At 47.4% G+C, this 14,797-nt stretch overlaps 1 protein-coding gene across 2 annotated transcripts in view; it reads right to left on the reverse strand.

Annotated features, from left to right (window-relative positions):
- Positions 1–512: 512 nt before the first annotated feature.
- Positions 513–14,797, reverse strand: part of sdk1a (sidekick cell adhesion molecule 1a) — a 188,164-nt gene continuing 173,879 nt past the window's right edge. The window contains exons 36-45 of one of the 2 annotated variants that reach the window (XM_077009200.1): positions 10,599–10,714; positions 9,748–9,934; positions 8,673–8,810; positions 7,408–7,569; positions 6,868–6,993; positions 6,402–6,566; positions 4,381–4,518; positions 3,940–4,054; positions 3,222–3,351; positions 513–2,760 (exon numbers count right to left, since the gene is read on the reverse strand). In XM_077009200.1, the coding sequence (XP_076865315.1) occupies positions 2,488–2,760; positions 3,222–3,351; positions 3,940–4,054; positions 4,381–4,518; positions 6,402–6,566; positions 6,868–6,993; positions 7,408–7,569; positions 8,673–8,810; positions 9,748–9,934; positions 10,599–10,714 (1,550 nt within the window). In that variant the 3' untranslated portion in view covers positions 513–2,487. Of the gene's footprint in view, positions 2,761–3,221; positions 3,352–3,939; positions 4,061–4,380; positions 4,519–6,401; positions 6,567–6,867; positions 6,994–7,407; positions 7,570–8,672; positions 8,811–9,747; positions 9,935–10,598; positions 10,715–14,797 lie in introns of both variants that reach the window. The other variant, XM_077009199.1, reaches the window with a different exon arrangement.

Genomic DNA, 14,797 nt, shown 5'->3' on the forward strand with positions numbered 1-14,797 from the left:
GACTTGGGTATACGGGTACCTTCACCAGGATAGTTTAATGTCCCTGCTGGATACACAGTGGTCTGCCACCTTAAAACAATCCAGCTAATAACAGTCCTCTGGTAGATTGACAATGGTCTGCCACCTTAAAATATCCAGCTGACATCAGTCCTTTGGTCAGAAAGTGCACTTTGATGAGGTTTTAGAGGCTAACAGAGTGCAGTTAAATAGCTAAATGTGTATGGTAACAGGGGGGCTATTTCCTAATAAAGTGCTGTTACTATTGACTGGTATGGTGGTGTATATATACAGTATATTATAGTGACTTATGTATGTACACTGCTGGTAGAAATGGCTGTGCGTGGTGTTAGTAACACCATGATCACGGGTCATATGGTGTCATACCGATAAGTGATATAAAGTGATAAAGTAATCACTTTAGGAGTGTCTGACGATGTTTGTCAGTTTAATTGTAATTTTTTAACTGTGACGTGTATGTGGATTGCAAGAATATATTCTTTTAGTTCAAGTCATTTAAGTCAACAACAAACATTTAATTTCTCTCTAAAAAACAACTGTGAAAGTTTCTTTCCTTCATGAATGTCCATGACATAAACACGTGCTGGGACAGACATCATGGCAGGCAGCAACCATAAACATCCTTTTCCACTACACTAAAGTATTGTTTTATCCATCATTGTGATTGGTAACTTCAAGAGCTGCAAGAAATAAAATTACATTGTAACAAAAGTACAAAAGGTGTGGCATCACTCTACAATAACAGTACTGATAAAAAAAAGAGACAAAGTACAAATAAATCCTTGATCACATTTATACATTTCAAGCCTATAAAATTAAAAAAGTCAAATATTCAGTCAATGGTTCTTTGATAAACAAAAGTGAATCTAAAAGAAAAAAAGAAAAAATGAAAGAAAAAAAAGCTATGTGCTTATGGCTTAAGAGGACCGGAGATACAGGGTTCTCAGCACATCTCAGTCAGCTTTCAGTCATATCTCAGTTAGGTCTCAGGACTTCTCAATTTCACTCAGCTTCCTTTTCCAGTAAAATGATAATAAACAGCAGCTATCCGTGTTGTATGAGTCACAAATCATAAGGTCAATTACATTGCTATTTAAATTAATACACACCAACGATCCCAAATTCCCTTTCTGAAGGTTCATATGGGACAATTTCCTGAAACTGGTGATTGAATTTTTTCATTTTGTGCTCAAATTTCTCATAGTTCATGGAACACCCCTTTCCTGAAATGACCACCCGTCCTTTCGCCCCTACATTCAGAACCTCTCACATGCAAGATGAACCCGGTCAGTTATGTGCTAAAGGCCGCTGGGCTCTCCTCTCACACAGGGGTCTTACAGCAACGCTTCTCAGCTCCAGGCCTCCAGGTGGCGCCTACCCTGCACAGGCTCTTGGCTGCCGCCCACTCCCTCTGCTCTGCCTGACCTGCAGGAGAGTGGCTACTTCTTCAGCCCTCCAAGAGCCTAGGCAGGATCAGGTAGATCTGCAGGCAGACAGCATGAAGAGGCCTTCTTCCTAGATCCAGACACAACCATGCCTTCGAGGGAAGGCAACGGGTATTTCTCTGAAAGTATGGTTCAGTTTAGTGACCTAGAACTAGACAGAACCTGCGTCTGTAAAACTGGATCCTTCAAATTAATGCTGTTCTTAAGCCTGGTAGGAAAAAAAAGCAAAAATAACCAAATTGAATTCTTGAAGATGGCATGCGGCACATGAAGAACCACCGTACGATTCGAGCTGGGCATTACCGTCCCAGTCGGAGGGGTGTGAGCAGGTGCTGTGGTCTCCACCACAAGCCTTCTAGCCTGCATCCCTCCAGCCAGGGCATCCAGCCCATCCCCCGCCTCAGTTCCGCGACCTTTTCCGATCACATGTGAAACACATGGAGACAGACACACTGAAAGGTGACATGACATTAGAGTATATAGTAATTACAGAGTGCTTCATCCATGTAAAATCCTTTCGGTGGTTTGTCATAAAGGGAATTTTGGTAGGAATGCTTCATGATCATTTTCAACTGTGAGTGTGTGCCACCATGTAGAGTGTGAGAGTGTTGGGCTGACCATCACATCTGTAGGTTAAAACCAGGAGTTTCCTGTAGTACCCTGCTTTGTTTCCCTCTGAGAAAACTCCCAAGGCTGTGGCCACTACAAACAGCAGAAGCATACACTCTGAACTCTGGGATAATCTCTGCTCCTGAGATTACAGTTATATTCCCCTTTGCCGTCTCAGTCAAGCTCCGCTCCTTCATGCCCGCTGTGACACCTGCTAATCGACACGCAGTCTGAACAAATTGAGTGGTCAGTCATAAACATTGTCTCTTGTAGTGCTCGTGGTGAAGATACTGCTGAAATGTCCCAAGTCTTGTGCCTTTCCCCGGTGTCCCCCTCCTGAGGATGACGGGTACCGTAGAGGGCTGTGCCCCGTCCCACCCCCCACCCCCAGCACCGGCCGGCTCACATCGTAACGTCACACGAAGGACGAGAAGCCCGTGACTGGAGTCCGGGAGCCCGGCGCCGGCTGGCCGGTGGGGGTGTAAACCCCGCCCACGCTGTGCTGGGTCACCACTGTTTGGTAGTAGCCATCAGCATCGGTGCTGATGCGGTCGTCATAGGAGCAAGCCAGCGTCTGCTTCAGGCCCTTCTGCTGCCGTTTCCAGGAGCTAAAGTAGGATGGGTCGCTCATGTAGTGGTTCACAAACGAATGCTTGAGCTGGTCCTCCTCGCACTCGCTGTCTGTGGCCTGTGGTGAGATTGGGAGGGTACAAATACACAAATTATTCTAAAACTCCAGCTGACATACAGAAGATCAGTGCAGGGGAACACTGAGTAATGCATTACTGTCATCTACATTACTGTAATCTGTAATGAAACAAAGTAGTTTAATGTACTAGAGTGTAAATTCTTGTATTTCATTATAATTTTGCACTATATTCATTGCTTCTAAGGAAATAATGTTAATTGCATCTAGTTTAATAATGCTTCATTATCACAGATCTTATGCATATCTGAGTGTTTGATATAGAGAATAATTGCTTCCCTCCTTCACTGTGGGTCTAGCCACCTTTGACCAATACGTTATCAGTGCATATTAATAAAGAAAGAAACAATATTGATCCTGAGAGAAATCGCATGTCCTGCGGGGAAAGGTGCCTCTGGTGCTCTGGACTGCGGTGTTTGCACGTGTGCACGTGGTGTGTGCACCTCAGACTCGGACGCGTCTGCCGGCCTCTCCGTCAGTGCGGCACACTCTGTGGAGACCGCGCCGTTGTAGTTACTGCACACGTCTTCATCTGAATAGCGCAGACCGGCGGGGTTGGGTCGAGGCGGAGACCTGCCACACGACATAGAGAGGGGTGGCCATAGCAACAGGCTCACACTGGGCACATAACGTTTAGCCTAGCTGCTTAAATGTTCATAAAAGCCCAGAAATTTTTATTAATGTCTTATGGCAATTCATCTCTACTTTTCATGGGGAACTAAAAAAGATGGATTTCTCTGAATATCAAACCGGCCTTAAAAGAGACGGATATTTGTGAATCTAGAACAGGTCTTAGAAATCTGAAATATTTCTAAACACAAGTAGGTGTTACATTGAGCTAAGTGCTGTGCTTCCATCAAAGACGTGTAACTCCCTCAAAGACGTGTAACTCCCTCAAAGACGTGTAACTCCCTCAAAGACGTACAACTCGCTATGTTTGCATGTTGGAAGTACAGAAGGTAAAAGTTGATTTCATTCATTAATTCTACCTTCTGGCTTGAGCTAATGAGCAAATCCAGGGAGGTATTAACACTTTGTGACCCTGAACTATGCATGAAAGCTTCAGCTCAGTGAGCCAGAGGCACTAGCCTTAATGGCTATGCGTCCTGGAGAAGAGACCCTGCCCCAGCAGTGTTTAGGGAGGGCTGTGCTGGCTCTCACCTGGTGCCGTTCCTCCGCAGAAAGGAGCTCTTGATGTGAACGGGCCTGCTGTTCAGCTCCAGAGCCGTGAAGCCGCCGTTGTCCAGCGTGACAGACTCCTCCATGGTGGAGACGGCTGCACCTGTCACGGTTAGCACATCATCATCGCGCCGACAACGCCACCCGCTCCCATCCCCCGACGCCAAAAGCTGACGCTAGCGTGACGAAGCTTTAGGAAGGCCGTCCGTTTTGTGACAGTTGTCAAAGCCACGGGAGAAGAGAGAAGTGGCTGAAACTACATCTTCTTTTGTAGTGGTGGTTCTATATCAGGAGTGGCTGGTTCAGGTTTAATGTGTGTTACTGAAGCCAGACACCAGTGCTGTGTGTGATATGAGGGTGGATGTGTGGGGGGGTGGGGGGGGGGGGGTGTGTCTGATGGGAATGTCATGGTCTCGCTCACACCTGTCCCGCAGCTCTTGTACTTTCTGCTCTGGCCGTGCAGGACGAGGCCGAAGACCAGCACGAGGAGCAGGATGAGGCCGCACAGCGCCAGAACCAGCAGGAACCACCACTCCTCATAAAACGGTGTCTCTAGCTGGGCTGCAGAAGGGGACAGAGACTTTAGGTCCTACTGCTGAACACCTCTTATGAGAGACGACACAAAGTTTCACCCTACGGATGTCCCGTAAGCTAGCTGAAATCTCACACAGAGCAGTAGTAAACAAGCTCCTGTGAGTGTTCATAACAGACAAGGAGTGTGTTGCGCGTTTGGGCTTATTATGCTGTAAGCGGAGCTTTTTGAAGTCTTTGCAGGGTCATCGAACACGAGTGGGCACAGGAAGCTGTGAGGTAAACAAGTAGGACATCAGTGTAGCATCGATGGCGCTAAACCGAGCAGCAGCCAACGCAGCCCATCCACCGTTCCACACGCTCGTGGCAGGAAGCTTGCGCAGATGGTTTTGCTATTCATTTCTCTACAAAATTAGTTGTGTGGAGAATCAGAGGGGGGGAAAACAAAGGCAGGGTGTGAATCTTATCTCCTCTCGTGAAATCTTTTGTCTGAGCCAAGCTGAGACTGGCCTGTATGTGTTGGGGTGTGTGCTCCCGCCGTTTTCGACTGGCGCTCGTAACAACATCACCAGGAACAGCATAGCACCTACAGGAGAACCGCCCCAGTCTGCAGATAGAGTAGCACCTACAGGAGAACCGCCCCAGTCTGCAGATAGAGTAGCACCTACAGGAGAACCGCCCCAGTCTGCAGATAGAGTAGCACCTACAGGAGAACCGCCCCAGTCTGCAGATAGAGTAGCACCTACAGGAGAACCGCCCCAGTCTGTTAGGGATCCATGCATACACCCTTCTGCCTTTTAATGGACAAGCACCACTGAAGGGCCTCTGTTGTTACACGGGGGTTTAGAAGAAAACCTGCTCCATATAACCAACCTCAACACAACAAGCGTTCGTCTCACTGACTTGGCAGGAGATCATGATGATCAGCCACGTTTGAGGTTAAATGTTTTTTTCCATAAACTTTGCCAGAATCTCCAGGTAGCTCCAGAACAGCAGCAGGTGGGGGTGGTATATGAATGGCCGTTCCAGAGACCCGGCGAGACTCTCTCTGCCAAGCAGAAGGTCACCGCTACACAGCCGTGGAGAATGTCATTACAGCACAGGGCACGCACTGTTAGTGCCGCATGACAGCTCCAGCGCCACTCTCCACAACACTCCTTCACACTCCACGACACTCCGTCTCACTCCATGACACTCCGCCTCACTCCATGACACTCCGCCACACTCCATGACACTCCGCCACACTCCACGACACTCCGCCTCACTCCATGACACTCCGCCTCACTCCATGACACTCCGCCACACTCCATGACACTCTGCAACACTCCGCAAAACTCCACTGCACTCCATGACATTTTAGCTGCCACAGCCCTGCTGCCATTCATCATTGAAGACACGTTACTGTAGTGTCTGATCTTTGACAAATCTGAACAACTTTATGTTTACGTTGCTTATGGTCCTGCTTTCATATGCTCAGGAAATTCTGCAAGAGTTGAATGTCAGTCAAAAGAGCTTCTCAGCTGATGAAATAGACTGAGCACAACCAGAGTTTATGATCAACGCCCTCATTCACCTTTGCTCTTGGCATGATGTCATTTATGTGTTGTAGATTGCGCAGCTCCGTAGCCTTGGGCTTTATCAGTGCTGATAACCAGGCTGTCTGAGCCATGTGGAAGACAATTACACTCATAATCAAAACCAATACCTAAACCAATCGAAACATGTAGGAAGCCTAATGATTTACCTGATCCAGCTTCTAGTCACACACCTTCGCTTCATGACCAATCACAGGTGCTGCTGTTCAAGCTCAATTCAGTTTGCCCTTTAGTAAATTTAGTATTTAGTATTAATTTGTCTATTTTGCTCATTTGATCTACAGTCTAAACAGCAGCCGGTGAGGAGAGAGCAGTTACCTGACATGGCAGCAGAGGGCGCACTTGGCTCGCCGTAGCCGTACTCGTTGATAGCCAGCACTCTGAACTGGTAGCTGACCCCCTGGCGTAGTCGTTCCAGACTCACGCTGTGAGAGGTGATCGAAGGGGGCAGATGCCTGACGAAAGTGTCCCACAGGCCCTCGTCTGGGGAACGGGGTGGTAAGGTCATGAGTCAAAGGTCGCTGCACTCCGCTGGCCTACCACGGGTTGTAGCTAGTGGCTGTTTCACTAACAACATATACCTTTGATGCAGCCTAGATTACATGCTCTGTGATTAAAGCTAACAAAGAACCAGCTGCTTAATGCGACTCCTTCTCTATCACGTCCCTCAGGCGAAGTTGACAAGGCATTGCAATTAAGCTACATGCCATTCATGCTAGCTGGTTAAATATGGGAACAGGTGTAGCGACTGAGGTGTAGGCCAGGGCGTGGTGCGTGCGCACACCTGAGGGGCGGGCCTCGATGGCGTAGCCTGTCACAGGTCCCGCTCCACCTTCTCCTGGTGTCCAGTGGACGGTGAGGGTCGCGCCGGATTTCGTGATTGAAATTTTGAGGGGGGATCCAGGGGAACCTGCATAAAAACACGGATTATGTTTCCGAACAGGAGAGGTGAACGCAGCAGCAAACGACCGTCAAACGCTTGGCGCCGACGCAGACGGCAGTCAGGCAGAGCCGTGTGTGGACGATGGAGAGAAGACCCACCTTTGAACCTGGGTTAACCTTCCCATAAACCAAGCCTCTGGCTTTGCAAATATAGTTTAGATGTTTATTTCAAACTGTCACAGCACAGGAGAATGAATGAGTATGGGAGACTGGCATAAACACGGGGGCAGACAGACCGTGCAAGACAGCTGACTGCTCTGTGTGCCCACGACTGTCACCTAGCAATTCATGCTTGACAAAATGCTTTCTTTGGTCGTGGGTTATGCCTGTGTGCGCTGTGTGAGTCAGCTTCATTCGCACGACTGCTCGTGGGTCCACCCACCCTCCACGGGGCCCGCCGTCACGTTGCCCGTCACCTCCGGCCCGTAGCTGATGGTCCTGGCCTGCACGTGGAAGCAGTAGGTGACCCCCTTGGTCAGGTCACGCACCTTCAGCCAACGCTGCCAGCTCCCCCGGATGTCCACCGTCACTACCTTACTCACTCCTGCAGGCATTTGAACACACACACACACACACACACACACACACACACACACACGCACACACACACACACACACACGCACACACACACGCACACGCACGCACGCACGCACGCACGCACACGCACGCACGCACGCACACAAACACGCACGCACGCACACACGCACGCACACACACACACACACGCACACGCACGCACGGACGCACGCACGCACGCACACAAACACGCACGCACGCACACACACACGCACGCACGCACGCACGCACGCACGCACACACACACACACACACACGCACGCACGCGCGCGCGCACGCACGCATACACACACACACACACACAGCACACACACACACACACACACACACACACACACAGCACACACACGCGCACGCACGCACGCGCACGCACGCACGCACACACACACACACGCACGCACGCACACAGCACACACACGCACACACACAAACACGCACGCGCGCACGCACGCACACACACACACACGCACACACACACACACACACACACGCGCACGCACACACACAAACACAGATGCATGAAGGAATTTCCCCAAACACAATCTGACAAAAGCATATACACACAGACAGATGCATGAAAGTGAATGAATATTCCCAAATACAATTTTACAAAGGCGTATACACACACACACACACACACACACACACACACACCTATCTGTGGGCCAACATGCCTGAGGCTCACTAAACCCTCTTATTTATTGATTAAATTAAAACAATGAAATGAATGTTGACACAGAGGAAACGATAACAGTTTCTCTCTGAGAAGTTTCAGCCTCAGGGCAGAACAAACGTACTCCAACACAGATTACCACTGACTCATAACCAGCAGAACTCACTGGTTCACAACTCGTTTAAACCCCCCGGAGGTTTCCGTGACACTTGATTGACACTTCAGAGGTGAGCGCAGCTGCCAGCGTTGGGCTTCCAGCGTTGGGCTTCCAGCCACGCCCGTTTGTGACACGGCTCTGCTGCACAGCAGCTTCACCCGCAAGGCTCGAAAAGCAACAGATACGCTTAAGAACAGCGGGGTGCCCACGGGGAGAGGGGGAACAGCGTGTGAGACGTACCGTGGATGGGGGCCGAGGGCTCGTACACCACCCTGTAGCCCTCCACCACTCCGTTTGGAGTCTGGGGGAACCCCCACGACACGTTAACAGCTGTGCTGGTCACTTCAGAGAAGCTAATGAAGCCAGGAGCACTGGGAGCTGAGAGAGAGAGAGAGAGAGAGAGAGAGAGAGAGAGAGAGAGAGAGAACTATAAGCAAGTCAAATATCAATAATGCCATTTGCACAGACAATGAAAATAGGAGAGAAGCGCAGCACGTTGAAGACCCACAGCAGGCATGACCACTGGTTTACCCTCTGTGTAATTACTTATATCTGTTGCCTTTATGCAAATCTGCTGTTATGTCCGTGTGCCGTTTGTTCCTCTAGGAAATGTCAAAGAGAGAAAGAGAGAAAGAGGCTGTGTTTCCTGGACTTGTGCAAATGAGGTCACTGCAAGACCATCTGAGTCATGTTAAAATTGTTTTTGCAAGTGACTCATACATGGCGAACACCTCCCTGACACTGTGATGAGTTAGAGCCCCATGTCAGTGATTCTCCAATAATACTCCCTGTTACTGTGATGAGTTAGAGCCCCATGTCAGTGACTCTCCAATAATACTCCCTGTTACTGTGATGAGTTAGAGCCCCATGTCAGTGATTCTCCACTAATACTCCCTGTTACTGTGATGAGTTAGATGTCAGTGGTTAGAGCCCCATGTCAGTGATTGTCCACTAATACTCCCTGTCATTGTGATGAGTTAGAGCCCCATGTCAGTGGTTCTCCACTAATACTCCCTGTTACTGTGATGAGTTAGAGCCCCATGTCAGTGGTTCTCCACTAATACTCCCTGTTACTGTGATGAGTTAGATGTCAGTGTCACCATGTCAGTGATTCCCCACTAATACATAGTTTAGACCAACAACATTCACAGAGACCATAATTTAATGTGTAATATGGACACACATTAATATGGGTGATGCAGTAAGGATGTAATGGGCAAATAAGATGTAAATCAGGAGCTGACCTGGTTTTCTCGCTAAGAGGTGCTAGCTGAACTGATGTGGAAGAAGTTAGCACTCGGAAGTGGAGCCTGACCTGCCTGGAGAGTGCGCCCCCTTCTGGGCTCGCTGAGCGGCCCATCCCCCGCTGCATTGAAGGCAGACAACTTCACCATGTAGTACGTGTAGCTGGTCAGGTTCTTCAAGCGCACACTGGTCTCGGGCAGAAAGAGGATCTTCACCTTCTCCGTCTCGTTCTGGTTCTCCATCTCCCAGTAGTAAATCTGCACACAGAGATATGAGGCAGGAGGGGATTCAGACTCTGAAAGGGCCCCTGGCTGCATGTTAGTGACGGCACTCTTTCCCCACAGCTGAATCGTCCTTTTGTACAGATGACAGATAGTGCAACGTGCACACACTCATTGAAAGTGTCTCGAAGGCGGAACAACTCTTCTGCCACATTAATACCCATCTTCCCTTACCGTGTCTACCTTCGTGTCATGAGTATTTCAACAGGGATTCATTTAACCCTGACCTGTAATAATTATTTCATGACCCAAATGGTCTGGTCTTTTAAACATACTGTCCAACATCATTATCTATTGCAGTACAATATAATAGTAACGACTGAAAACGTTTATTCGGCTTACTGGAGAGAGAGAGAGAGAGAGAGAGAGGATATAGTATAGGGATATATTAGGAGGAGATGTAGTAGTAGGAGGAGAGGTTGTAGTAGGAGGAGGAGGAGAGGTTGTAGTAAAGGTTGTAGTAGGAGGAGGAGGAGAGGTTGTAGTAAAGGTTGTAGTAGGAGGAGAGGTTGTAGTAAAGGTTGTAGTAGGAGGAGGAAAGATTGTAGTAGGAGGAGGAGAGGTTGTAGGAGGAGCAGGAGAGGTTGTAGTAGTAGGAAGAGGAGGTTATAGTAGGAGGAGGAGGAGGAGAGGTTGTGACCTTGTAGCCCTGAATGATGCCATTCTGGGTCTCCACAGGTGGTGCCTCCCACTGCACCTCCAGCTGGGTGGATGTCATGGTGTTCACTCGGATATTCTGAGGAGCCACGGATGGTGCTGAGAGAGGAGAGAGACATGGACACAGAGAGAGACATGAGCACAGAGAGAGACATGAACACAGAGAGAGACATGGACACAGAGAGAGACATGAGCACAGAGAGAGACATGAGCACAGAGAGAGACATGAGCACAGAGAGAGACATGAACACAGAGAGAGACATGGACACAGAGAGAGACATGAGCACAGAGAGACATGAACACAGAGAGAGACATGGACACAGAGAGAGACATGAACACAGAGAGACATGAGCACAGAGAGAGACATGAACACAGAGAGAGACATGAACACAGAGAGAGAGACATGAACACAGAGAGAGACATGAACACAGAGAGAGAAATGAGCACAGAGAGAGACATGAACACAGAGAGAGGGGAGACATGGACACAACTAGATGCCATCAGCAGTGTCACTGCATGGCCTCTACACCAACCTACAGTTTGACACCACACACCAACACTTTCATTTTAGCAGAACACACACGTACGTACACACACACACACACCTGTCACTGCACACCGAGACGTCTGGCACTTTGGAATAAGAGACAGAGAGTGCAATCCCCACCAAGAACAACAGAACATGTATTTTTAATCAGGGAGACGCTGAAGATCAGTGCGAGCTTATGAAGCGTGATGGCGTGTCTTCTTCTCTGTGCAAAATCTCAGCTTGTGTGGGGAGGCTGGTGGAATAATTTAGGAGTGGACGTCTTCAGGAGCGCTCCCACTGATGGAGTCCTCACCAGAGTGCTAACAGGACACAGCTATGGTCTCCACGTCAGCGTCACACAGACACTGAAGGGTTTCAAAGGACACAGCAGCCTACACACACACACACACACACACACACACACACACACACGTGACACACACACACACACACACACACACACACACACACACACACACACACACACACACACACACACACACACACACACACACACACACCTCATGGCTTGTTCTCCATCTCCACTTGTCCTTCATCGGAGTCACACCTGACGTTAATCAGCAGGAAATTCCTTTGTTTGTTTGGCCTGCTGCCGGGAGTAATCTCCCTGCCTGGTCCCCTCTAATGACGCTGTTAATAACCTGATGCTGATAACCCTGTGCAGGTCTGCCAGCTGCCTGGGTTCTTTATGACAGATTCATATTTACTGCTTCATTAAGCCTCTTACGAGAGGCGGCCAGAAGCGTCCCAAACAGGAGCGGGAAGGAAGAATCCTACAAAACAACCACCAATGCTTTTATTAAAGGCACGTTGCCATAGTCACCGTTTTGTAGATGCTGGAATGAGTTGTGATAGCAATAATGCGAGGAGTCAGAAATGGGCTTCGGGATCTGGGTGTCATAAAGAAGCATATCTATCTCTGTCTTCATGTGACTCTCTGCATCAACACTTCTAACAGATATGTCTTCACAGTAATTATGACATGCGATAATAACCTCATCGGCTTACTTGATCTGGCACCAACATCACTTCTTAAAACTCGTCTCACTGCCATTTTTACAAACATCTTCATTTTGACACCCATTCTCATGAATATCCCCTAAACTCTGCTGTTCCTGTTTGTTAGAGGATCTTCTAAAATTCCTCCTTCTTTATAACAATTTCAGAGAATACAGCAGCATTTCACTTACAGGTACGTGTGTCCTGTAGTAGCATGAATGAGACATTTCAATCAGTTTTTTATTTTCTAGCATAGACACTGTCCTGCTAAGAGTATCCAATAATCACCTCTGATCTGATGATGCTGGATCTATTAATAAATTAATCCTTCTTGATATTAGTGTTGTGTTTGTCACTGTTAATCACATTATTCCACTTTCTCGTCTTCACTCACATCTAGGAATTTGTGATGGTGATTTAGTATAGTCCAACATCTCTAAAAAAAAGCCTTTTAGCTCTATTTGCAAATATAAATAGTTTTCTGCTCCTGTTCTGAGATGTTCCACAAGGTTCTCAAGTTTCTCGTATGTTTGCTGACCACATGTTCCCTCTTGGCTTTTTCAGTGGCATGGGCTGAAAAATTTCTACACACATGGCATTCAAATCTATTTGGATGTCTTCTCTACTGTATCCATGTTAGTCTACCTTCAAACTACACTGGATGGCAAATTTTCACAGGTAAAACTTTGATCACATTGTTAAGATTCAAAGCAACTCTTTCTAGGGTGCCATCATTTCTGTCTTGACCTTAAAGATGTCATAGCTGTCCTTTCATGTGTAGTTCATTGACCCTACATTCTCCTTGTGAAGCCACATTACTCCTTCTCATTCTGAACCACCTGTGTTATGTCGTTCATCTACACCCATCCTTCCCCTCTATATACTGACACAGGTCTTCAGTCTGTGGTCTTCCCGATAAATTCTTCAGTAAATTGCAATCCATTCAAAACATATCAGCTCAGATAATTTCTCACACAGAAGCAACTGCAAACATTCCTCATCTTCTGTGGATTCCTAGAACTACCTGTATTTCATTCAAACTTCATGTCATCACATACCTCTCTGCTGTGTTTGCCTTTCAGCTATGCCACACGTTTCACATTAGAAAAAATCACAAGGCACACCACCAAACGAAAATGCCACAAAAAGTACATTTATTTATTATTAGGGAACCAATCAGGTGAAATTGGATAATCTTTTGCGGCACACTTGTGTGCTGCAGCACATTGGTTGGTAAATACTGCCTCTCTGAATGGCTCCTTTCACACACACCAATCCCATTCATTTAGCTAGGCCACTGGTCTTCCATCCTACACACCATACCTTCCATACGAGATCATATAGTGCTTATAGTAGTTTATCAGCTGTTTGGATCCAATTTTAGCTAAAGAACTAACATTACAATGTGTTTGGGTGCTGCCTATCTAGAGAAAACAGGAATTACTATCCAGCATTGATTCAACGCTGTAATACCAAGCTACAGGTATTATTTCACAAACTGTTTGACACTGTAGACATGCCTTTTTCTATTGATCAGCTGTCCCAGAAGGCTCCTCTGTGTATCCTTGAAAGGTACTGAAAATAGCTTCAACATCATGTTGAAATTAAACATCACAATGACAGCTCACATTTGAAGCAGTTTGTCGCCATTCAATACTTCTAAGAGAAGTTTTTTTATGCTATTAGCAGAGGCAATCGATTGATCATACAAGCCATGAAATGCACCCAGACAGATCTCCGCCAGCTGACTGGACCTAAACAATGTATTTTTTTGAAAATGGCATGACGCAATGTAGCAGAGATTACAGCCTGGTTGCCAACGCCAGCGCATGGACCTTGTCATGTCTACTCTGACTGGCAACTCATTAAATAGTGAGGCCTGCTAATGTTTGGATGTTAGGCAGTACCACTGTATATTACTCACCCAGGAACTGGGAGGATCACTGCTTGTTTCTAGCAACAAGACAACTAACGTGAAATGTGAAGAGCACTCTAATATCTACCAGCTCATTCCATTTAGCTGAGAACAACAATGATCAGGGATTATACTCTAGAAATATATATACTCATAAAAGCATTCAGTGTGGAGTTCATTAACATTCAGAGTCTTTTTCAAAGTATTGTCAACTGTGTGTGTGTGTGTTTGTGTCTAAATGTGGGTACTAGGTGAGTGTAGAAACTATACACCAGAACTGTCAACTACACAGCAAGAGAGCCATTTTTCTGCTTGGCAAAATCTCTATTTCACAAGGTCGACCTGCGCGTATGTGAGGTAATGTCAGAGAAAAGTGAAAAGCGCGCAAGCTCCCACCAGCACCTTTTTTAAGCCGCTGCACAAAACCATCTCCCATCCCATCCTGCCAGCAGGGCAACGCTGCCCCCTGCACTGTCTCCCCTCAACCTGAGAGCATCACTTAGGCTTCTGAAGGCCTCCAGCACGTTGGCTGCTCCAGCAGAAGAGCTGGCAGGCCGGCGGGAGTAGCAGACGACTCGAGAACAAACTACTCTGTTTGCATGACTGAGCGAATCGATTTGGACGCATGAATAAACTGAATATATGTTTTTAAATGTGCACTACAAGCGCGGTCTTGATCAGATAAAGCTTATTTCTGCTGCACCTTGGGCGCGCGTGT

The sequence above is a fragment of the Brachyhypopomus gauderio genome, chromosome 6 (assembly GCF_052324685.1).
Source record: "Brachyhypopomus gauderio isolate BG-103 chromosome 6, BGAUD_0.2, whole genome shotgun sequence".
NCBI lineage: Eukaryota > Metazoa > Chordata > Actinopteri > Gymnotiformes > Hypopomidae > Brachyhypopomus > Brachyhypopomus gauderio.